Source organism: Trachinotus anak, unplaced genomic scaffold (genome assembly GCF_046630095.1).
Source record: "Trachinotus anak isolate AG129_WGS33_773 ecotype Australia unplaced genomic scaffold, CSIRO_AGI_Tana_v1 ptg000005l, whole genome shotgun sequence".
NCBI classification, from domain to species: Eukaryota; Metazoa; Chordata; class Actinopteri; order Carangiformes; family Carangidae; genus Trachinotus; species Trachinotus anak.
Window position 1 is genome coordinate 19,316,713 of NW_027273856.1, and position 26,019 is coordinate 19,342,731.

Genomic DNA, 26,019 nt, shown 5'->3' on the forward strand with positions numbered 1-26,019 from the left:
CAGACATGTCCTCAGACCAAATCAATTCCAGTCGGCTTTGGATGAGGGTTCAATGAAAGAAAACATCATGAAAGTTGGGGAAAACATGATTTCACAGAAGATAAATGACTATTGTCTGTCATGTGACCTATGACCCTGCATTTTCCACACACACACTCAGAACTTGCTGGTTATTCCAGGACAGGGTCTTTCCATGCCATGTCTGCTCTGCCCCTCGCTGAGATGCGGATGACGCCAGCTTTATAGCGCTTAATTCGAGTCCTGAGCAGGGAGACTCATCAACTTCTGGATCCCACAGGGAACATCAATTATGTTGTGAAACACTGTCCTTCAAATACAATCTAATCTGTGGTGTTGCATTATGGCAAAACTGAGAATTTGAATGTCACACACATTAAAAAAAAAAAATTCCTGTCTGGCAACGGGGTTGTTGGGATGTGGTCTCGGGCTGACAATTAAATTGTCCGCTTGCAGTATACTATCACTCTGGAAGCATGAGATTTATGGCAAATAATTTCACGAGAACTGATCATCTTAAATGTTTTAACTGGGTTTTATGGCGTCATAGATCACTCTGATATGTTCTTGCATCCTCGAGGGACTGAAAACTGCTCCCAGTAGTTGCAGAACTCATTTACAGACAATTAAAGACGCTCCAAACAATCCAACCTCCTCTCACTGAATTAATGTTGAAACAGTCTTACACCAAATCAGTCTATTTTAGCAACTTTCCTGAAAAAGTGGCAAGTATGTGACCTCTTACGAGCCACAAAGCATTATCACGTACCACTCTCAACCATCTTTCTGGTTAAAGCAAAGCAGGTTATACCTCTAAAAAAAACTTAAAAACATAAAACTGGTATACAGGGTTAACAGCTATAAACATTAAACCTGTGTTTACATTGCAAGGGATTCTTGTTCATCAGTAATCGCCTCACACTGTGAGCCTGATGATTGGGTAATATTTATGATGAGCCCTCAGGGTGTGCTTCCCTCTCAGTCTCTCTTATGTCTATAAAATCTTTTACCCTTGGCTCAACAGCAGTGCAGACAAGGTCCCATTAGATCCTGATTGTATATGTGCTTTTTAACTATGCCTCTATAGTGCCTTTAATGTGCACAGGTCATGTGCATATGTGCGCATTCTGCATGTGATGTGGGTGTGTACGTACAGTATGTATGTGTGCGTGGAGCGCTAAAGGTCCTGGCTCTCAGACTTTGGTTAACCAGACTATAATTTGGAGGCCCAGTGAAGACTCCCAGCAGCCTCTCTCTGTTTGTTTACCAGAGAGACCAACTCTTCTGTTTCTGCTGCATCTGCAGGGTCCTGCAGGAAAAGCCGAGTGTATCTGTCTGGCTGCATGTGCATGAGTATGTATGTGTAGGTATAATCATGTGTGTAATGCACCATGTGAAAAAGACAGTTAGTAGAATTGGTGAAAATAATTTTTTTGGTGGACATTATAAAGACCATTTCAGCTCTAAATTTCCCTTGCGAAGCATATTTTCTGAAGTGTTTTGTTTTTAAAGGAACCAGTGCTTCCAATTAAGCTAAACAACATGTATTTCAATGACATCCCTCATTCCCTTATTTTTCTTACGCATCTTTAAGCAACAGTAAATCAAGGCTACAATATACATACACCACCCTTCCTCTCCTGAAACGGCAGCTTTGTCATAAATAAGAAAACAGAAAGAGCCCAACTTCACAAAAAAAAAAACAAAAACACTTTTGCATTAAGAAGTGTTTGTCAGCAAAAAATGACTGCTATTTTTGTTTGTGCCGAGTGTAATTCTCCCGAGACTAAACTGCTCGCTTTCTGTCCCAATTGGGCTTTTTTTTTTTCTCTTTCACCAATTCTCCTCCCAAGCAGGAATAAAAAGAAAACAATGCAATTCAAAAGACCGGAGCTCCCAGCCTGTCATTTAGCTGTAACTTTGAATTGTCTTTGCTCTGCATGAGCTGTTTTCTTTCTCACACACACACACACAAAGAATTGTTGCAGCATCCTAAAATTCCATCATGAGAGAGGAAGAAAGACGGAGGAGGGGGAGAGGAACTTTCAAAATCACTCTAATAAAATATTCCTGCTCCTCTGGGATCCTCCTTTGCTCATTCAGCATCAGGAGAAGTGAAGTGGAAAAGGCCTGTTATTGGTCTCCGTCCAAAAAGGAGAAGGAGAGAAAAGAGAGAGAGACCTATTTCCTTTGGGGAAAGACAGAAAATAGAATGAACAGCGCAACAGTTGACGGAAAACTTTTAACTGCGACAACAAAATGAACTACAGACGACTGTAAGAGGGCAGCTGTCTGGGTGAGTGACAGGATTCAACTCCAGACTGAAAGCCCGCTCCAGTGAGGATCAGACATTATGTATGTATATAGACTTTGATCACGCAGAGCTGCTTGTCGGAGCGCCATGATTGGATTGAATATGTGTAAACTGGCACAGCTCAGGGATCAACATAAAACACAACAGCTACAAGTTCTCAAAAGATGCCTGCCCCAGTCACAGAGAGGAGCTTTGAAACATCCTGAAATGTAATGTCGGGGATTTTGCACTTGTATAACATTGCTGTAGCAGCTTAAATTGTTCAAAACTTTTCTTTTTCTCGCAGCAGGAGTCACACAGGCTTCTGGAAATTTGCAAAGTTGTATAACTTTGTATAAACTGGTATAACTTTATAACAAACCCATATTTTGTGTTTATATGTAACATATAAACACTTCATGACTCGATTTAACACATCAGCTGTAATCTAGTTGTAAACACACATAAAGATATTTTTAAGTGTTTTTTAATGTACTTGCTAATGACTATCACTCCTCTAGCCTAGCTTTCTTAACAGTTGATGACAATGATTAACAATGTTTTATAAGATAATTGTCTTTTTATGAAATATTATGTTTTATGTATATTCATTGATTATCTTCATATTTTACTAAGGCGTACGTATTCTTATTTTATTTATTAATTATTGTTTATTTATTACGCATTACGTTGTTGGCTTCCCCATCAGAGAAGTGCGCAGTGGACTTGCATCATACTTGCATTCATGTCTAGATCAAATTACACTTAATAATGAAGCATTTAAGTGTTTCAAAATACTTCCCCTTCACTGACCATGACAGCTGAACAAACTCCATTCACAGTGATGAAGGTCAAGCAATGCAGCTGAAACCCTCCTGAGAGAAGAGTTTTTTGTTTTTTTTTTCATTTCCGAGGTCAAAGATGAACCTTCAAGCTCAACATGTCTTTATTTATAAACCTGCCTGTGAATGATTTCTGCATGTAGAGTTATTAGTTAATAAATGCTTCATAACTCACTGTAATCCCATATTGTTAAATATAATTAAAACTACGTTGTTTGCTTAATCAATCACACATTAACTGTTCCACCAGTCAGTGATTCAAAATAAAAGTTATAATTGTTGTAATTTTAGTAAAAAAAAAGAAAAAGAAAATCACCTTCACTACAGCAACAACTAAAAGCTAAATAGGGGGGTTAGCAGTGGTTTTTTTTGGTTCTTGATCCCAATTTCCATTTTCTTTCTTTCTTTCTTTCTTTTCCCCGCTTTCTCTCGAGGCCACTTTACAAATGAGAGCTACCATTTCAAGCTTCCCTCCTCTCCCCAGAGACTTGTCAATATCAGCTACACACACTATTCAAAGTTCAAAGACTAGCATCCCACTACACACACCTACACACACTCTCCCGGCCCCCTTTGTATCTCTGGGGAATATTTAATTTCAGTTGTGCACACAATTGAACATGTCTCTATGCGTGCATGTGTGCATGTGTGTTTGTGTGTGTGTGTGTGTGTGTGTGTGTGTGTGTGTGTGCTGCAGGTGGTGCAGGCCTGGTGACTCTGATTATTGTGGTGACCAAAGCATCGCTGCCCCATAATGTTTGTCATCACCCTTTTCCTGAAAGTGTGGGTGGGATGGGAAGGATGAAGGGAGGACATAAAGGGAAGGAGAAGGCGGAAGGAAAGGGAAGAAGGGAGAAGAGGAGGGTAGATGATGGTAAATGGCCACCCCCACAGTGCCATATGGGAGGTGGTTTGAAAGACTCAGTCTTGTGTTGCTCTTACTAAACGCCTCATGAGCGCAAACCAATCCTCCCTTTTGTATCATATCATATCTCTTCCTCTTTCTCACTTATGCTTTACTATTTTTCTTCTTTATAATGTTTCTTTCACACTCTCTAATTCTCTCACATTTTATCCCTCACTCTCACATTAAAGAATAAACATGTGACCTCTCTCTCCCACACACACACACACACACACACACACACACACACACACACAAAAGCTTGCATTTGTCAGACCACCATAAAAGGCTTGTGTGGGCGTTGCAGAGTGGGTGGGCACTCTGATTTTCAGGTGTATTTCATCTGTTGTGTTCACACCTCGGCGCTGGCAGGGGGCCCACGGTGTGGGCAGGTAATTTGAGCAAATTAGGAGATGGGGCCTGTGTGTTATTAATGACACCCCATACCCTTCACTGCACGTCCACCTATTGTTCCCTCTTCTGCACACACCTTTCTTTTCTTCCGCTCTGAGTCCCCCCGATCCCATCTGTGCCTCCTGCTCAACACCCACCCTCAGCCCCTCTAAAGGCACAGTGTATGGAATGCATACACACACACACACACACACACACACACGGTCCACATGGAACGGGGGCGGCAGGAGGGGGGGATTGGTTCCAGGTGCCAGTTTGAGTGAGAGCATTAATCAAGCAGACAGATCTCTCTGTCACAGACACCTTTAGTACGCACACACACACACACACACACACACACACACACACATCACACATCTATACTATTACTAGGTTTGCAAAGTAGTAACTACAACCCCCACTGTCATTATCCCATGACACGGCTACACACCAAACTCCCATTCAAAAATACAAAATGTATCCACATGCTTTTTTAAATGTGTGCTGAGTGACATCTTGAGAGAAAGTGAGCGCTGATACCAACGTCTGAAGACACGTTATTACTTGTGTACTTATGTGTGCACTTATCCCTTCAGACAGCGCCACTGATCTGCTGCCAAGCTATTGATCACAGTCAGTGCTCAGTGTGACTCTTTGATGCTCCTTGTTTCACCTTCTCCTTGAAAATTAAGCAAAATCTCACCCTTATATGTTTACACTCTGGCACATTATGTGTTACAGCTAACATGCCCAACACGGGCTGCTCTTTTCATGACCCGCTGGTAAGTAGGTTTATGTATTTGGGAGTCCGGCCTGAGTCAGAGGGGATACTGCATTCCTTTAAGATTAAACTAACAAGGGGAAAAACCTTCCCTTTTCTCCGGCATGGGGCAGAACAGGTAAGGCCTTGTGTAGGTGCTGTGGCCGTGCTCTCACTCACATCGTTACAGGCCGAACCCAAACATCCAGGAGGTTCAACACTCCATATTTCCCCCTTATAGAAACACGGAGTGTGGAAGCGGAGCTGCCTCGGCCGTTTCGCAGGTCAGTGAGGGAACTTTAAACAATGTTGTTCAGGTTTCCTGTGGTTTGAGTTTGCTGTATCAGCTTTGCTTAAAGCCATCTCTTGACTTAAGTAATGAAAATAAAACCTGAATGGTGGAATGGAGGACAGAAAAGGCAGGATGCGAAACAGAGTGAGTGGAGTGAAAGAGGTATATGAATCTGGGTTATAATACCGGTGTTCTGTTTCATTAGGGTGAACCGGTTCCAAGATAGACCAATTTTCAAAGTGTTAGGTAGTTACTTCCTCTCTGAGGGCTTATATCGGATAACGGTAATTCACCCAGCATGATGCAATTGAAATGGATGAAGGGCTGCAGGATCTTGTTAAGTGTGAAAATAGCACAGCACTGCATTAAAAGCTTCACTGGCTAACGCAATGGCATCAAGCTACCTGGTAATTATGGTGCATTCAAATATTGTAGCTATGCATATGCAGTTTGCAGAGCTTTTCAAAAACACACTCTCTAATTTGACTTGTATCCTGAGTAAACTTTGCAATGATATCAAACATTTTCATTGATTTATGAGAAAACTGAGTTTAGTTAATAAGCAGAGATGTAAGGACTCACAGTGTTTAACAAACAGATTTTATCGCTCCCTCGAGAAGACTGTGTTGTGAGTCTTTTATCAACAACTTTAAACAGGCAGGAACCTACAGTAAGCACAGTCAACTGGCAGGTTGCCTTGTCATAACAGTGTAATTAGCCCCGCAGCTACTGAATATGAGGATAAAACAAGAGATAATACACAGTGCCTTGTGAGTATTTACACTCAACTGTCCGTTTGTTGTTGCAGTCTCCTTATTACAGGAGTGAGTGTAATCTCACTCCTTTCCTCACATGTTTCAATAACTCCTCGCTGCTTAATTTGGAAGGAGGTGAAGCAGATATTGCACATGAATCAGTAGTTCAGAGACAAGAAAGTTTGCCTGTTGACACTAGATTACAAAATGCCCCTCAGTCAGGGTTTTTCTTGTTTTCTGAAAAATGCTGCTCTCTTTTTCTTTGAGTCACTGATTGAATTTTGTATTTCTTTTCAATCTTTTTTCAGATTTAAGGGTTCAAAACATGCACCATTCAAATACCTTCACAAACTGAAAGAAAAACACTCACACAGCTTTCTGCAAAACTTTCACATCTTCAGCAGTGGGAAAGACAAATTTCAGGCTATTAAAATCACAGGCTATAGTGTTCCCATGACACTCTCATTTAGACCTTAATAACTGCCTACAGCCTATTTAGGGCCATAATCAACCCACCATTCAGTCTCACTACATTTGAGTGAAAATACAGACCAATTAATCTATCTTTGATTAAACACTGATCACATTAACACCGCACCTCTCTGATTACCCTCAGGAATTATGTAGACTAATGTGAACTTCCAGCACTAATAAGTCCTAATAGCTGGTACAGCTCGCAAACACACACAGCACCATTTTACTCCATCAGTATGACCCTGCTGGGATTAAATAACATGTTTGCCTCAGAGGTACAATTAAGCATTGCTAAATAGAGTTCCTTTGAGCCTGGAGTTAAGGGAAGAGTCTTCTCTGCACAGTAGCAGCCAGTGAAGCGCTCAGATTTTTCCCCCTGGCTTTTTCAAATTACCTATTGATGAGTGGGCTTCACGTCTCCCCCTGGCTGGGGGAGGGGGAGGAGGGACGATGTCTGGTTCACTTTTAAGATGTCTCCAAGAAGCAGGCCTGTGGTTAGATCTAAGGCAACACTTATGCAACAGAAGCTGCCTTTCTTAAATACATATATGGTTTCCCTGCAAATTATCTGAGATTTTCTTTGGAGAAAGTTTTCCGCCTGGAGTTTTCAGATATTTACCCGCATCGACCCGCTTTTCTTTTGATCGTGTTGATTTGGGTCTGTCTGTGTAAGCACTTTATTTTTCTCTACTGTGACTGCACAGCTTTACTGAACGATAATTGCTCCCATGACTTAATTGTCTATATGTAATTAAGTTTGTAATAGAGAAAATAGGCACTTAAAAGTTCCCCAGAGAGGCATGGTGGTTGAGTGGGTGCCACACATGTTGAAGATTATTCTGCCCTCCCCATCTGATCTGCCAGTATGAGGAGTTATAAAAAATGTATTTGAGGCAATTAAATGAAAATTCCTTGATGTAAATGCCAAGACAAATTTTAATGAGCCCCCTTCTCTCAATTTGGAATATTTGCCTGCTCCCTCAAGTCGGCTCAATTTATCGCTGGGAATGTGCACTCAGCTCTAAATTAAAAATGTCCTTAAATACAAATCTAAAGACGGGATGGAGTAATGTGGCTTTCTAACTAACAAAACAATATTTTGTACCTCGTGTCCTCAGCAAACTGGCTGACGGCGGACAAAATGATTCAGGAGAAACATAAAACCAGGAGGACTTGAAGAAAATACACAAAAGGGCAAGACTTGAGCTTAGTTATAGCATGTTTTTCTCCACTAATTCGATTTAAGATTAATAGATGTAAATATATGTATTAAAATCTTAACTCTGTTAAATCATTTGTTCAATTTCATCCTGTTTCAGTTTAGTGAACTGTCAAACTTTAACTATACCTTCACTGCCTCTTTTTGTCTGTTCAAAACAAAAAAATGTTTAAGATGCCATTCCTAATTTTTACCAGTCCTTATACAGTACAGCTCTCTCTATTTATTTATTCTAAATTAGAAATACAACAGAAAGCGCTGGTGGTCTTGCAAAATCACATTGCGGTGTCAAGGGGACTTTTTGTGGTTGCACTGACAGATTTACTACCCAGATGTTCACAAACAGGGGCAACATCAATGGGCCACAGCGCAGCGTCATTCAGCAATATCTAATACGAGAATCGATGATATCTTCCCTCTCTGCCTCCACCTGAACATCTGCACACATCTGCTCCTCTCTCTCCCTCCCTGCCTCTACTACAGCATGCTTTCAATTTCCTGCTGCGCTGCTCCTCTCCTCTCCTGCGCTCCGACCCCAGAGACACAGCGAGAGGTCAGGGGGTTAACATGGTAATAGGTGGTGGTGATTGGTAGAAGACGCTCACTCTCTCCCGGCTTTCAGAGCGTATTAGGAGCCACCCTGCTTCTGTGTGGAGCAGGAGCCCAGAACAGCTGTGTCTGACCACGGAGCGACTTCTTAAAAACATCTTTTAAACATTTGATTTGGACAGGGGAGCGGAGGCTATGGACCGGAGCAGAGAGGGAGAGAGAGAGGGGAGGGGTGGTGGAGGGTCTATTAAACTCTAAGCCTGTCTCTTTCTTGTGTCGCACGGGAATGAAAATGTTTGTTTAAATATGAAAATTCTTCTGGTAAACCTAAAATATCATTTATTTTGCTGATTAAAGGAGTTGTCACAACAGAATACACTAAAATCAAAACAGAGGCTGCAAACTGGAACATGCATGTTGGCCTTCACAGGTAATAGAATATAATAAAGTTGACACTGCTACTGTTCACAGCTCTTGGATCTATTGTGGTCTTATTTCCTATAGATCCACTCTAGGAGCCAAGGAGGATGTTGAATACATGATTGGACAAATAAAGAATGATAAATATGAAGATATATAAAATAAATTGAAGAGTGTAATTATGTACTTATTTGAAAATATAAATATTTTCATTGAAGGGAAATATGTTTTAGGAGGATTCTTGTTACATGTACATACATATCAAATCACAGATTATAATCCCAAAACAATCATAGTTTCTTATTCTACTAATTTGCAGAAATGTGAGTCTAAATAGACTGATTGTTAGTAGTTCAAATTAATTATTACAGTGCTTGAAATATGAATTTAAAACATGGAAATTGACATGGAGCAACTTCTTGTTCAAAGTGGATTTATGTCTGTCGATTAAAGGCTCCCTGGAGGCTGCAGAAATCGACACTGATTAATTAATGACAGCAGTGCCACTGAACAATTTCAGGAAGCGATTACAGACCTTTCTTGGCAAACTAATCAATACTTCTTCCCTACGCATAACACAGACACCCAACACACACAATCCAGTAATCCCCACATCTTGTTTCAATGCTTGACTGTAAACGCTCTTGTGCAGTGTCTGTTTACGTTTGTCAAAAATATCACCCATGCTTTTGTTTTTGGTTCCGCAATGGCATTGCTTTGTAAATCTAAGGGTACGTTGCACAAACATGTCATCTCCCTGTTACAGAAATATTTATAAACATCACATTGAGTAAATACTGGAATCTCTAAATGTGGAGAGGGTTTTTTTTTTGGTTGTTGTTGTATTTGCGCACCACAAAAAGCCATGATGGTAGCTGGGTCTTTCTCCCACCACAAAAGCTTGGACCTTGATGGCAAAATCCTCAGTGACCTCAGCTGATCCCCTTCACTCATATGCACCCAAATCCTTCATTCAGATCCAACATCGTTACCCCCTTTACCCAAACCCCTTCAGTCTTCTGTCCAAACCTCAACACCTGACCCCAAGTCCTCCCCATGACCCAAGCCCCTTACCCAACTCCAGACACAACAGGGACCAGTGAAGCAGTACTCACCCCAGAAGAAGTTTTGTTGACATGGTGTCACTGTGCTGAAAAGGCTGTTAGATGCCATAGCTGCCTCTGGTTGCAGCAATCCCCACTTTTGTTCCTCTGTGGTTTCCGTGACCCTTGACACGTCCTAAACCAAGAGCACGCAGCATGTCATGAAGAAAAAAAATGGAAAAGCCATCCACAAGACATGCTTTTACGTATCAACTATTTGGATGACCACAAGTAACAACCAGGTCTGGTTTTATAGAGAAAAAAAAATTGCAGAGGCAAATATCGCCTTTGCGGATAGATCAGATGGTGTCGGACTTGCTTGCTTGGCGAGTGTGGTTGGAACGTACTTACTCGCTTAGCGCCGTCCTTGTGACTGGTGCTGGCCCGCGACGATTAACCATTTACACTCCAGGTCGCCCTCAAACACCAACCCCGAGCCGCACGTCTGTGGTTCTGTGGTTGTTTGGGAGGCGAGCAGAGCCCTCACACAACCCAAAAGGCACCAGCTTTAAAACTCGTCTCTTTCCTGCCCTCCATGTGCCGTCACTGGAGAGCCTGGGTCACATGCCCTCTGACGTCATCACGGCACAGCAATTGAGTGGGACAGCCTACCGTTGTGGCTTTCTTCCCTCTCCTCTCCTCTCCTCTCCTCTCCCCGGACTTTTTTCTCTCCTCTCTGGCTCCCCTCCTTCTCTCTTACGCGTGGTTCGGCAGCGCTTCCAGGCTCTCTGGGGGATCAGGGTCTGACGCTCCCATGAGTCAGGAGGCTTCAGTGGGGGCAGCTTGTTCAACCGCCCATGCCTCCTCAGCATATGGGGAACAGTGCTCTCTCTGCTTTGCTCTCCCTTCAGTCTTTCATCCCCCTCCCTTCTCTCTTTCTATGTCTGTCTCTCTGACTCTGCTGCTCCTTTCCTCAACTCCTTTAACAGGCTGCCGTGCTGCTCCTGTCTGCCTCTGAGCAGGGAGAGCTGGGCTTGGTAAGATTTGAGGGTGTGAGTGAGGAGCGAATGGCTGGCTGGCTGGCTGGCGGTGTGAGACTGGGTGTGTAAGTGTGTGTGTGTGTGTGTGTGTGTGTGTGTGTGTGTGTTTGTCTGTGTATGAATGTGCAGCAGAGAGAATGGGGAAGAGAGGGAGGCAGGGTGAGTGAAAGCGTTGGTGGTGTGAAAACAGCTTATTTGCAGAAGAGTGTGTCAGAAGAGTTGCTTCAGTGTCACTTCTTGCAGCCTGAATTTCACAAACACTAGTCCTGTTATTGTGTTATTACTGTAATAACTGTGTGTGTGCATGTGAATGTGTGTATGCAAGCCTGTGCTGAGCTTTAAATGGCTCTCATAGACGCAGGCGATTCCTGTAAGAGGCCGTAAATCATGGCCACCTGTCTTCTCTGTGAAAGAGATGCCTTCTCATAGTCTCGCTAACACACACTATAACACAGACACCCTCCGAGAATGGCCTGCCAACATGTACTGGAGTGCTGGCAACTCATGACAATCAACGATGAATCATCACACCTCACACACACGCACACACACACACACACACACACATACACCCACAGATTCCCACATACGCATGTTCAGTCCACGCCCTTGCAGGTCCCATTACAGTGTCATGGCTCGTCTTTGATCAGCGATCGCAGGTGTTTGTTACAACAGATCAAAAACGCAGACGGGACTGTTAGTACAGAGTAAAAGGAATGTGTGGAATGAAGCAGGGAGCTCAGTCAGGTTTGAAAGTGTTAAAGTGTCTCGGTCATCTTGTCACTCGTCAATGGGCAAGCATGACTTAGCAGTAAAGATGATTAGTGCCGCAGGTTCCTGTTATTGCTGGTGAAAACTAACTTTTAATCAGTCATTTGCATAAATATATTACTGCTGTATGGTCCATCTATGTTGCTAAAAAATATATTTCCTCACTCGCATCTCGTGGTGTTTAGGCATGCAGGTAGTTTTGGTTTGACATGCCATGGGTTATGGGGGTGGGGGGGTGGGTGGGGGTGGGGGGTAGGGGGTGGGGGGGTTCTTCTCTGATATTTGTACCTCCAACTAAATACAATGGAGGTAAAGAGAATTTAACTGAGAATTACACTTCAGCAGTATGTCTTTCTAAGAACAATTTCCCCATCACTGTGGATACTCCGCAGACCTCACTGAGAGCAGTTTTTATTGGAACCACTTTCTACTAAAGAAATAGTCTCATGCTCTGACTGTGTTTTGTAGATTTTTTTGTCGGTCTTGATCTTTTTTAAATGTAATTTCTGAGTGCCACAAACAAACTTACTTTTACCTTTAATCTCAGAGACATCTTAAAACCATAAAATAAAAGCAAAAACTTTTTGCAAGGCTACCACAACAGATGGGTGAGAAAATATGTTTTCTGTCATCCAATTTAACTGTTAAAGGGTCAGCTGTTACAAAATAAAAACAGGCACATGTTGTTTGGGTGTATTTGAAGACTTCAGGCATTTTTAAAAGTAACATTTGATCATTTATATCTTGAAATGTAGTAATGTTACAGTAGTACTTAAACATGTGTAAGAAGCAGGTAGTTTGATTTTACAAGAGAAAACTACCTGACATAAATATGATATTAAAATCAATCAGTACATTTTACTACATTAAATCCAACAGAAGTCAATCAACAAATTACCTTACTTAACTGTAACTCATGTTTGCTCACTCAGGCAATACAAAGAAACTTGAAAATATTAATAATAAAAATATTGGTAAAATATAATAATTAGGTAACCACAACCCATCTAAAGCTACAGCTCCATCTGTGTGAATGCTAAAACTAAACATGTTATTTTTTAGCTATGGATTCTCAGCCTTTATTTCTTTCAAATCTTGACAAACTCAACATAGAGGTATAGGTAATATATAGGTGAGGTATATATGTAAAGGTAAAAAAAAAAAAAAAAAAAAGAAGGTGAGTAAAATGTCAGACATGAAATATTAAAATATAAAAAACAATCCGCCCCATATTCCACAGCACAACAGCATTTCCACAAGTCTTTGCCGTCTACCTTATTTTTGTGCAGTGAAAAGTTTTCCTTGGCACGGTGCTTTGTAAATATTTGCTGCCTAAAACAAGAAGATGCCTCTTGAGTTGCAGCACATGTTACAGGATTCTTAGGGAAGGCCATTCAGATGCTACAACATACACTGTACCCATTTCCTTCCACAAATTGAATCGATCATGTCACCCACGCAGTTTACCTTCATACTACTTATACTCAAAACTATTCAACAATAGTCCTCCTTAATAATTGTTAGGCTGTAAATGTTTTGGATCACCAGTGCAATAGCAAAGACATGCTGTGCAGTTGGATTAGTTTGGTACTTGATACTAAAGCCTCTCAAAAATAATATTTAAGGTTTTGTATAAACATTTTAAGTTCACTGCAAATGGATGCCTAGCTGTCAGAAGCATTAAACTTTAGGACAGAGTGCAGCGCCGCTGTGAGATCTGCAGAGCCACAGTAAATTACACGCAGTTTGATGGGAACATAATTTGCACATCGTGACTGAATCTAAAACATGGAATGAAAAATAAAGCATAAATGTCAAACCCATCTCATATGGCAGGAAACATAACTTCTTGGGTGGCATGGCGTGTGATAAACAACCTTGATGGTGAAAATCTGAACTATGATGATGTTGTAGTCTCAGATATCTGCATGAATTCTTTAAGAGCTGCAAAGATTGTGACTACAAGGAGTGGATAATGTTTTCCCCTGATACAGTAACAGTAAGTTTAGTTAAAGTTAGAAAAATATTGTTTTATTTGCCCAACTGTTGGTCAGGTCAGTGGTTCACCCACCTTAAGAAAACCACAACAAACCTTTTCCGTCACTGAAACCTTGACCACAACCTCCACTCTTGCCATTCTGAGGACCCCAGATCTAATCCAGAAAACATGTATATTAAAGGTTTTGATTTCATTTTCAAAGGTATAATGTTTATGGGACATTTGGTGAAGAAAATAGATCAGTTAAAATGGTGTCTACTGTAAGATTTTAGCAATTGCGTTGTGAGAGGAGCAAATTGTGATGTTCATGTGAAACAGTGTATTTTAATGGATGTAACACATCTGATAATGCAGTGTGTACAAATATAGCATATGTATCCATCCACTGTATAAGCAGGGGATGCTGTTCTTTACAACATCTCATGAAAAAAATTCACTTGAGGGAGGTACTGCCAGCTTGGAGGAGTCTTCATTTTGCTAGACAATTTTGTAATATATGGACTCCTTACTGTCAGAAAATGCTTTTACATGAAGGTAATGATGTTAAAGCCTGGAATATAATGTGGAATATAATATTTCATTCATTACTGGTTCTCCACCGGTGGCCGTATACTACATTTGCTATACTTATGTCTGTGTGTGTGTGTGTGTGTGGAGCTGAAGAGCTTGGCCATACTCTGAGCTCTGGCCAAGGTCTGCCCTGAGGACTGTGGTCGATGGCCCACCCTGCCAGACACTTTCTCTCTCCTACCACTCAGGACCACACACCTTCAAGTGGACTCGCTTTGTTATCACAAGCTCTCAAACAAACATAATAGAGGTATCATGTGCTGGAACATGCTTAAAATTACACATGCTATTAACACAGTGTGTGTGTAATGTAGTGCTGCCGCTTTCCTTGCTTTGTCACAGCGGATGAACTTCTCAGTGGACTGTTTTCACAGAAAATTATTTCTTGCAACAGAGTATTTCTGGAAAAATATTGGGGGATAATGATACCTAAGATGAGTTAAAATTAACTCAGACTGAGGCTGTGAGGCTGTCTGTATTCGTCTCTCTGCGAAAGCTAAAAATGACATGACATAATTAGACCAGAGCAGACATTACACACGTGGAGGTATTACAGCATTAGAAAAGGAAGGCCTTATTAATAGCCCCTTTGGCTCGTGTTGTGTACTCTTTCTGGCGAGGCATCAGAACAGCCCGGCCGGGCAAACAGGCAGGTACAGTGATTCACTTTAACAGGCGACATCTGTAAAACGCCAAGGTAGTTTACACTGCGGCCGAGCCCGAATTAACGTGCTTTCATTGGAAACAAACACCACTTGCAATCAGCTTCTGTTGGCTGCTGCGCCGCTGGTGTGAACGTAAATATCTCCTTACAGTGCTGCTGAAGTGGGACGGTGACCTGCAGCCTTAGAACCAAGCAAGAGTCACAGACAAGTTCACTTCAACATGGTCCAAGACTCATGGAAGTGCAGAAACTTAATCTACGACGTCGCTTCGCCAAGAGGATGTTGATGTTCTATGTGAATTGTTTGGTAAGGTACGTTATGGTATAATCTTAATGAAAAGTAGATATTTTTCTTTTGGAGTCCAGCAGTGGTATCTACATCTTCCAGTGACTTAAGGCCCTTTCTTGTGGTGTCTGGACAGCTGTTTTTGGAGTCACAGCTTTGAGGGAAAATAAAGTCAGCCTTTAAGTAATAAGGGGAAATGTTTAATATCGAATGGCGTGCACACAACCTAAACACACATTAAAAATAGCTCTTGGAGTTGTGATTACATAAAATTGCAAAAAGGAGAAAGTCAGATCATTGGTGGAGGCTGCGACGAGAAGGCTGTGGCTGACCACTGAGAGACTGAGCCATTTCTTTTTTCCTCCATTCCTCATTTTAATCAAGGGCCCAGTCCAGGATAAACAGTGCCTACCTACACTGCAGTTCAAACAGCAAGGCCCGCTGAGACCCAAGCGATGATTTCTAAATGTTCACTGACAAGCTGGTTTAATTTGTGTGCTAAGTAGATGGAGGTGGACTTATATATATCTTTTTTTACTTGGCATACATACCACTCTCCCGCTATTTCTCCACCTCTGTGAAACATTACGGTATTTCTCTGTATGAAAAGCATAGTGGTCTTCCACAAGTCCTGCTGTCTGGTTTATATATGCCATGCTGTGTTAAAGGTGAGGACAGGTCCAGCCGCTGAGACCTGAGCAGAGACTTACGGCGGCTCCTTCATACCAAACACTCTCTCACCATGACTGTGGACCTGAAGTTCCTGCTTCTACTCCGACTCTCTCTCGGCCTCTTCAGCTTGTGTCCAGTGAGGTTGGTACAGTATAGTTGTGGCCACTGGAAACCCTGTCATTGTGTGGTCACTTGTCAACAGCTGAGAGATTCTACAATAGCCGCTAGGCCGAGGTCAACAGAGTTCAAACGCCTGAACTGCTAAGTCAGCATTATAATTACATCGCACTGATGATACAATTCCACTACAAGGCTGAGAGTCACATGACGCCCCCGGTCACATGATGCCGTCACCCTGAGCAAATGTCAATAACAGAAATGACTGTCTGTCATGCACAGAGCGAGTGTGAGGAGGAATACGTTAACTCTGTGCTGGCCATGACTCAAATCTGGGGGTCACGACAGCCAATCGCAACCTGAATGAGCTTATACATAAGCTGCCTATTATGTGTCTCAGAAACTCAGTTTACTTGCTGTCAAGAACAAAGTATGACTGATAAAGGCAGACGGCTCACTGGAGAAACAAGCCATTATGAGGAGGAGTTCGGCACTGTGTCACTGACAATGGGGCAAACAAAAGGCTCTGTTGTCTTCTCCAGCCGGTGGGTTATTTTTTTTTCTGTGGGGCTTTTGTGATGGATAATTGCCCTCCTCACATGATTTCATAATGCTGTGACTCGTCTTTCAGTCCCTGTGTAACACAATAACAAGATATAAAAAAAGAGGGGGTCTAAATCTGAATTTTTGACATTGTTTAGAAGTGGCCGCTTTTCTTCATTGTGGTGTATAATTTTAGAAAGATGTACGAGCAGGACGCTGACTTGAACCAGTCATAATACAGCCTGGAGCACAGGCAGGCAGGCCAGCTCCCAGAGTTCACAGGCTGTATTGTCTTAGGATAATCATTTAAAAGTGCTCACACAACTGCACCATAGTTGTACGGCTTTGTATCTTATTGCTGTCTGGAAATCAAATTCAAATCAGATGGGAATACTTCAAGTAAACCCAGGTTCACACTGAAAAAAAACAAAACAAAAACAGAAATTGCTGGACTTTTAACATCATACAACTATATTACATCTGATGTTTATAGGCATCTTTCACCATTGTTTCTCACACACAAGAATAGAAGCACAATAAAACAATTCAGCTGTTTTGTATAGGTGATATTTATCACCTGCACCTCTTGGAAGATTAATGTTTCTTTCTTGCAGGTAGCAGTACAGTCTGCAGAAACAGTCCAAATCAGAGTCTGTGTTGCCACCCCAAGGACTGGGTTGAACTGTAAACATTGTTCTCCACACAAAGCCGTCTGCACATGTACTGTACGTGCACAGAAGTAACCCAGGGGCATTGTCTATTAGATGCTTGGTAGGTATGCAATCTTTCTTCTGAGTCAGCAGAGATCAATCCAGGACAAGCCAGACAAGGAATGTATTAACTCCTCATGGAAAAAACACTTAACTTCAAACAGAGAGCACCTATCACATTATAATGTATGCTGCAATTTGACTAATCCAACATCATATTGACACATAGGAATGCATATATTACAGAGGAGCTGGGTAAGGCTGCACTTGTAAACACATTCTTAAAGAGAACCTGCATTCCTCTATGTGCCGTTAAAACATGCATGCAGATTAAATATGCTTGTAAAAAATTAGAGGCTTGCTGTGCTGCTGGGAGTAGTTTTAAAAGTTAAGGCAGCACCCTCAAAAGCCCAGTTAAACAGAGGTAGATGTTCTATGTTGCTATAAAATATAGCAGAGAAGGGAGAAAATTTGAATTTGCATGCATACCTGAAATAGATTTTATAAACTTTGTGGTTTTTCTGATCAGTGGTTACTTCAATGGAAGAAGTCGAGCCTAATGGAGCATTTTAAGTCCTGCCTTAAAACTGACAGCTGAGGTAAAGTGCAGACATATTGTCAGCAAAACGTACATGAAGTAGTACATTTGATCATCAGTGTTTGATCATATGTTCTGTACAATCTATCTGTAAACTAACAAGTAATATTTGTCAGACAAATGTATTGGGGTAGTAAGTAATAAGTAGTAAATAACTAAATACTAGTCCAACTCCAAGACCACTGGGTTTCTTTTCCCCACCTCTTTTAAACACAATTTTCCTGCCAATTCTTTGTAATACTTACTCAGTACTATCACAAAAAACAATACATTGGTTAACAATACATAACATACATTACAATTTTATTTAATGTCATAGTCGAATCAGTGGTGGCAGTAATAATGTAATATTTTAATGTAATCTATTCAAACATGTGCAAGGGCCTATTCATGTTGTCAAGAAGTCTAATAAAAATACTAATGATAATTAAATTAAAGTTTGGCTGTCCAGTTCTAAAATTAAAAACTTACTATTTAGATAGAAAAAAAAAATCTTTATGTGTCTTTCCCATGGTTAATGATAACAACTAATGAACAGCTAAAGCATAATATTTAATGTGGAAAGTACTAAACTATGCCTTGTGGCAACAACACATTTGAATACAGCAGGAAAAAATTATTCATGAACCCTAAATTAGCAGAAGAGCTAACATAGTGGCTGTGACTTCCAGTATAGTCGCTCATCTCCCTGTAGTAAGAGTACAGTTTTATCTCCCACTTTTGGTCCCTTATTATTAAAAGAGATCTCAACTGTTTCCAAAAAATGAAAGGAGTGCAGCTGCAGTTAAATGAGGTTTGTAATATGTCTCCTCTGAAAAGTACACTCACATATTGTTGCCTCTCCAACACTATTTCACAGATGGGAGGTTTTGGGATGTGTATTTGTGAATTACAATGACTCCCTTTTTTTTTTTGCTCTCAAAACATTCCAGCAGCCTGAAAGATGAAATGCTGGAATCCGAGGCATGATGCTAATTTGAAGACAGAATAAATCTATAAATCTGACTTAGTCTCTCGCCCGGGGATATACAGCCATGATAATTACAGGTTGACTTTACAGACATGCAGACATCTCTCATCTGTATTGCTAATAGTATAACCAGCAGGCTGCTACGTGCTTACTCAATGTCTAGCAGTAGGGGTGAGCAGAGGTAAGCTGTAACAGTGATATCATTATGAAGCAGAAATCAGTTGTCTCAGATTGCATGTTGTTATGACAAAGATTGACTACAGTTTGAAAAGAATTATCTGTTTGTCATTACATTGCGTGTGAGATGTAGGATTGTCCATTAATTATCTTTCATGAATAATTCTGAAATCAGAAATGGAAACAGCATTTACAGAAATCCCAAGCCAGATGTTCAGTCTGCACCACGGCGTTAGCTGGCAGCCATTATTAAAACATATTTCTGAATACTTTGCGACGCTTTGATTGTCCCTCATGAGCAAACAAACAGGCATCCACTTCCACTGGCAGCATGACTATCTGAGGAAGATCTAACACGAAACATAACGGATGATCTGGGAGGACAGTGCTGCATCTGGTTGTAGTTAAGACCTTGTTTTGCTGTGTCCTTCAGACTCGGTGCCATAGGCCCAACTGCTCAAGAAAGTAGAGTTCATATGGACACCAAACCACCATGTGGTGCCTGGAAGACTCCCCACAGAGGTCAGCTTCAGGACTCACCGGCCCAGGAGACAATGGATCAAGACATGGTGGATTGTATTGCTGGTGCAGACCATGAAACGAACACTAGAGTGACTCAAGACATTAAATAGACTGTTGGCCACGTGGGGAGCTTTGTTGAGCTAGAATTTTAGGGACTATGCAAAATGTAGTCCTGCTCAGATTTGATCTACACTGTGTCTCCTTTTCCTGTGTGTTGTTTTATTTCTGTGTGAAGTCCTGAGACTTCTCAGCTGACTGGGTGGGCTGGATGAGTTCCACATTGATGGCCAATCAGAACAGGTGAGTCTTCCATCCAAACCAATCAAACCAACTTGTTCTGTAATACGTGACGAATTTCTATGTGCACTGCTAACATGCCCCAGTGGTTCCACCCTGGATTGGTCAGTCTTTCTGCCTCTCCTTCTGAATTCATAGGAGTTCATCAGAGGTAGTTATATTGTTTTTGCATGGTCAGACTTTTCCGGGTATTTTTGCGGCCTCCTGTTTGCACACCTGGCGGAATTGTGAAAGTTTGTCTTGGGTCATGTGTATTTACACACCCCAGGCCCCAAAGGTGACCCCATCACGCCACCGTCAGGGAGGCCAGCACTTGCGTGTGGCGATTTCCAAAGTGGCCAAGCTTGGAGAAGAGCCACACTGCCTGTGCTGCCTTTCAGCAATCTGGCCCCGCTCTGGCTGCGCTGGGAGGAGAGAGGTTGGGGCTGGAGGGGGGGGGGCTTGTTGGCAGGGCCCTGCAATGTTTTGAGAAGCACAGACTTCTGGCAGCATCGCTCAATATGATGGAGAAAAATGCCTGCTGCTAATGAAAGCCAGCAGTGTCTCTCCAATTGGACTACAACCCGAAAGGCATTATGTAACTGAGATACCGTAAACATTTCAAAATTGTCTCTCAACAAATTATCAGTGTTTATTTTTTCCACATTATATCTGATATTTTTTGAAACAGTTTGTAATTGAGGGAACTGCTCTGAACAGAGACTAGGTTTCTTTTGAAACCATGGACATTTTGTCTTCAATTATTTTTCTATTTCACTATCAATATAATAGCAGATTTCAAGAGTGTACCAGGCATAGTTTCTGTATGTTGAGATGTATTTTGTAAAGACCTAATTTGCATCAACAAAAATTCAAAATATAAACCCTGAGTTTGTGGCTTAGCTCAGTTTTAGATGTTTTATTTAGAAGGTGTTCCATCATTGTGACAAAACCTGGATCCTGGCTTATCAGAGATGTGCAAACACTCCATCTGCAATAATCAGCGACTGCTGAATGCTCCTCCTTCACTCCTGTTTTGATAGTGGTGTTTTTGGCCTGAGCCCAGTGCTACACTACAGTATGTATTAGTCAAATATTTATCTTGTTCAGAAATACATGGCTATATTGAGATGGGAATAGGGTAAGATGATTTAATGGGCACACCAGAGGACCTTTTTGGGTGCCAAAGTTTTGCAGTTTTGGTGGTCTTCTCTCAGATCAGACACCCAAAGGGTCGTTTAGACCACAAGATGCCATGATTCAAGACCCACTGAGGGGACATGAAAGTGTACAGAAGATGGAAGGGTCTGGATGGCAATTACTGCTCATCAAGGCAAATTTCAAAGGGTGACTAAATTGTTGAAAGTCTTGCATATGATAGATTTACAGTTTTTCCCCGTGGCGTCTTCCCTGAAGAGTCGGGGTGGGGAGGCAACAGTTTTATGTGCACACAGACATCATTACTACACAATAAACTTTAAGCTCTTCATCACTGGAGGAAATTTTTTATCCTTAAGAAGTTAATTGAAACTTTCATTTGAAATGCAGACACATTCCAACCTGTCCAACATACATATTTGCTGTAGTGTTTACAGACTACTGCTCAAGCAAAGTACAGTATAACCATTTGATCCCAGTGAAAAAACAGAAACAAGACATTAAAGACAAAATCTGTCTCAGTCTTTATTTGGAATTCTAAATCTTTCTCCCTTTGACTTTTATGCTGCAGACCAGCGTAGAAAATGTGATTTTCCAGTATATTTAATGAACCAACTTTCACTCAAAATAGATTGAGGGAACATTTCATCCTTAAAGCTGTTTCCTCTGGAAGATTCCTTGCTGTATTTGAGAACTGAAGAGATTTCTAACATACACATTGCACTTCATATATCACTGTTAATGTCAACTGTCATAAACTTAAAAATAATATTTGTCTTGTTGTATTTTCTCCGTGTCATGAAATTTGATGAAATGTTCTACAGTGTCTTTTGTGTTGTTCTTTGGATAACCAGCCACAGGAACAGATATTTCCAGAAGGCACTACTAAAGTTACAGCATGAGGGGAATGAATCAATACAACCAAGTTCTGGTTTTTCACTTTAAAATGTAGTTAGACACAGCCACTATAGGATTCTTGGTTTAAAATGATTTAAAGTACTTGTGAATATTATTTATTAACTAATAATGGAGAGTATATCTGTAAAAATCTGGAGCAAGATCAACATAGAGGCTACTAATCAATGCTGCTTTTCTGTATAGACAGAAAATATGGTGTTCAAATATTAACATGCATGTATTCCCATAAAAGTAACTAGTATACTATGCCTTGTTCCAAGGAAGACATATAATGAGCTATGTGTCATTATTTTTAGGGTTATGCTGATGTGCAAAATTAGTTGTGTACAGTCCTGTGGTATTTCAGACAGTAGTGCCTAAATTGTTTCATTGCTTCAACAAGGGACAATAAGCAATACTGTGTTACCACTATATACTGTACCTGGTGAGTGCACCAAAATCATAATAAGAGAATATTAGACGCATAACAAATCTTATTTCAGATTATCCAAAAATAGTAACAATGTTTCAGGAAATTATGAAATCATAAGAAAAAGAAATATCAATGTTACATCTATATTTTACATAATCATTTAATCATTTAGTGCCCATTTGGGGAGAACAGCTACATGGATACTTAAAATTTTGTATTGTTTTCAAATCATTGCATTCAAAAATGACATTTTATGTAGTGATGTAATTTCCAGTTATGGTAATAATGAGAAACTGCTGGTAAGTCAGCTCTCAGCTCTTCTGTCTCAACTGACAGAACAAATTGCTGTTCAACTCTGATGCTCCAAAGATCCTGATTAAGATGGTTAAAATATTTATGTGATGACTGTAAACTGCAGGATCCCAACTCTTGTTTATTGTCCATGTGTGTAAGCTACAAGGTGGTACTCAACTGCCACCTAGCTAAAAAGTGCACCTAGCTAGCTCACACTACACCATTTATGTATGCCAAATCAACATATGTACAGACTCCCCAACCCCCCATCTTTGGTTGAGTGTACCTGCACCGGCATGCAATACACATTCACCAAATAACATCCAAAAGTTAATTTTCCAATTAATGTTATTGGAGTGCTGCAGGGATGACATATTTTTGAAGTTAGCTCTAAAAGAACTACACCACAGTTGCATGACTTCAACTTCATCACAAAATTTCCAACTTGTAATTTGAGTTAGCATGCTTAAGACTTTCCTTTTAGAAAGTCAGTAATAGTTTGCAAGAGTGCGATTATAAACATAACAAGGGTGTAAAGGTGGACTGGAGAGTAGATCGTTTTTTTTAGATGCGTGATGACGTTTAATGTCCCTGACAACCTCTGTAGTCTCATTTAGTGACTTAGCAAAACTCCTCTTTTAGGACAGACAAAAGCTTAAAAAACTCATTAGTGGGGTATTTACTGATGACGTCTTTCATGTCATGGAATACGTGGAAATGTGTTGTGTTATTATTTCCTTATTTCAGGCATCTAACCAAAACCAATTAAAAAAAAACATCAACCTCGGGACCAGGGAAGTGGAAGTGCAAAAATGCTAACTTATTTCTGGGTTTGAGGACTCATTCCTCCAACTCTATTTCTACAGGGGATAAAATCTACACCGCATGCCTGCTAACAGCATTGATTTTGCCCATGATTTTATGGGAACAACTAACAACTGGGCACAGGGAGTTCAAAGTGACGGGATTTTGTTGCAATAATGCGCTTTGGCTTAAATCCTGGTCCTGTAATGTTTAATTTTATTGCATGTAGGATTTCTCACACCATTCATGATCCATGTCGTTGTATTCCTGAATATACCTGCGTGTGGAGCTCCTTCCTGCAGTGTTGATACAGTATTGTGGGATTTCCTGGTTTGGACGGGCAAAACTTGAAAACGCTACTAAGACTATCTTAAGCCTGTACTTCATAAGAGATTCTTTTTCTACAGATTTAGCAAATGTGTTTATTCCCATTAATGCTTGCACTTGTAACATTTCTAGGCTTATGTGTTTGGTCAAGAAAAATCTCAAATAGCATTTTGATAATCCTCTGTGAACCTTGCTTAAGGTTTCATAACATGGAGAAACTTGGGTGGCCATGATAAATGACATTTGACATTTAGAACTGCTTACATTCATAACAGTCATTACATCAGTGTTCCCTTATGGTGGTTCTTATTTTAATGGGCAGGATTATATAAAAGGCCGTGACGTTTATATTGAATCTGTTGCACCTAATTAGAGTGGAATGGTGGGATGGAAGGGTCTGCTTATTCACAGGCACAAACCACCCCACCAGATTCCCAAAAATCCTTTCTCTAATGCAACTGGAATAGTTTTGTGTTGTTTCAGGTACAGTATCTCTTCATTTCATTCATTCATTCAGCAAACCTCAAAATTAAATAAAATATACATGTCGTATTATTCAAGCGTAATGTCGAATTTGGCAAGACATGCATTTCTCTCAGATGCTTTAATTTTTTCACAAGGCTTCTGGGAGTTAAGGTTTCACAGTATGAAGTCTCTAAAAAGTGACATTAACTTTTGTTGTGTGAGCTCAAATGCCACAGGGGAGCATCTGAGGCCCAGTGTAAACTGCTGCTACAAAGTCTCAGAGCAGCAGCAGTTATCTGCGCTGACCTTCTCTTATAACCAGGACCAGGTTTCCCTAAAGCATCTCTGCGCTACATTAAGTTCATCTAAGTTTCACTGTAAGCTAATGTGCAAACATGATCTCAGTGAAAAATGTTTTTGAGAGAAGTCGCAGGGCAAAGAGTCCTCCTGCCATTGGTGCAGTTACATCAAACGAGGCTAAATGGTTTACACAGAAAATATATAAACCATAACTACTGCTTCATAAAACACAGTTTCATCAGATAGCTCACTCTCCGTGCAAAAACAGGCCTCAGGGGAATTGGCTGACTGGTCCCACCCACTCACTTTCTCAGCTGGAGAGAACAGACAGACAGACGCAGATGCTGTGTGTGTGTGTGTGTGTGTGTGTGTAATATAACTGCGTGAATGTGTCTGTATGATATACAAGTGACTCATCCCTTTCTAACGACTGCCTTCATTTTAATTTCAATTTACTGTCATGACAGCTGCAAGATGAAATATCACCAGTTCAGATATCACTGCTCGCAGAGCCTCATCAGAAGACGCGATGACTACCCACCTATTGAAGCCCTGACTGAATCTCAGGGATGCTGCCAAGGGAGGGAGATCCCCTGCTAAACAATATGATATCACATAATCCCGCTCCTATTCCCTGAGCAGCCAAACCCACATAGGCTTTCCACTCAATAGTGATGAGTGGGCTCTCTGCTGATGAAAGAGAGCAGAGGGCCATTAAACCTTACGACTCATCGACTCATCTGAGTAATCTGGAACAGGCACACAGCCGGGGGAGTGCTCGAAGGAGACAGAGGAATGATAGGCAAACAACGGCTGAAGATTTTTTAAATATATAATTTATAGTTAAACTTTTGCAGTTGACCTAAAATTATTTTTTTTCCAAAGAAATCAGGGGTTGGTGATAAGTACCCCGTTATGGATGTACTGACATTTTATTGCTGGAATATATGTCAAAGTGGACACTAAGGTGCTAAGGATAGTTCATGATTTGGCTGTACAGCACAGGTTAACTAGCTGTTGTTTTCGACATTGTTAGCTGTTGCTAGAGGGGGAATTTATGAAACACTTTGCTGATTTGAATCATTCAGTTCAAAGATTTGTTGTCCCTAAGTATGTGTTTTTTCTAAGCATGTCTCCATTCAACAGCAGTTCCTCAAATGACCAGTTGAGGCTGGCTCCAAAAGTGAGCCAATCCCCATTGACTCCAATGTTAAAATGCCCAACTTAACAGCAGAAAACAACATTCAAAATGGTTTTGGTCTCAATGCCAAAATTTCCACCTTCTTGGCAACTGTACAGGGGGCATAAGTGCTGGAAGGCTGTTCAGGGCTATGAGAAGCTGCAGTCAGTGACACACCACAGAAGTTGAAAGAACGTCTCCTTAGTACATCAGCTGCTCCTATAGGAAGCACTCACCCAGAGGCTTGTATCATAGATGCTGTTTCCATATGACCATAAATGGCT

General features: G+C 40.9%; 1 protein-coding gene across 6 annotated transcripts in view; it reads right to left on the reverse strand.

Moving 5' to 3' along the window:
- runx2b (RUNX family transcription factor 2b) overlaps positions 1–26,019 on the reverse strand; it is a 115,762-nt gene that overhangs the window by 31,625 nt on the left and 58,118 nt on the right. The window contains exons 1-2 of one of the 6 annotated variants that reach the window (XM_071478748.1): positions 10,374–20,955; positions 10,035–10,158 (exon numbers count right to left, since the gene is read on the reverse strand). The exons of the other annotated variants lie outside the window; for them this stretch is intronic. Of the exons in view, the coding sequence (XP_071334849.1) occupies positions 10,035–10,092 (58 nt within the window). The 5' untranslated portion in view covers positions 10,093–10,158; positions 10,374–20,955. Of the gene's footprint in view, positions 1–10,034; positions 10,159–10,373; positions 20,956–26,019 lie in introns of those variants that run through there. 6 annotated transcript variants of the gene reach the window in all.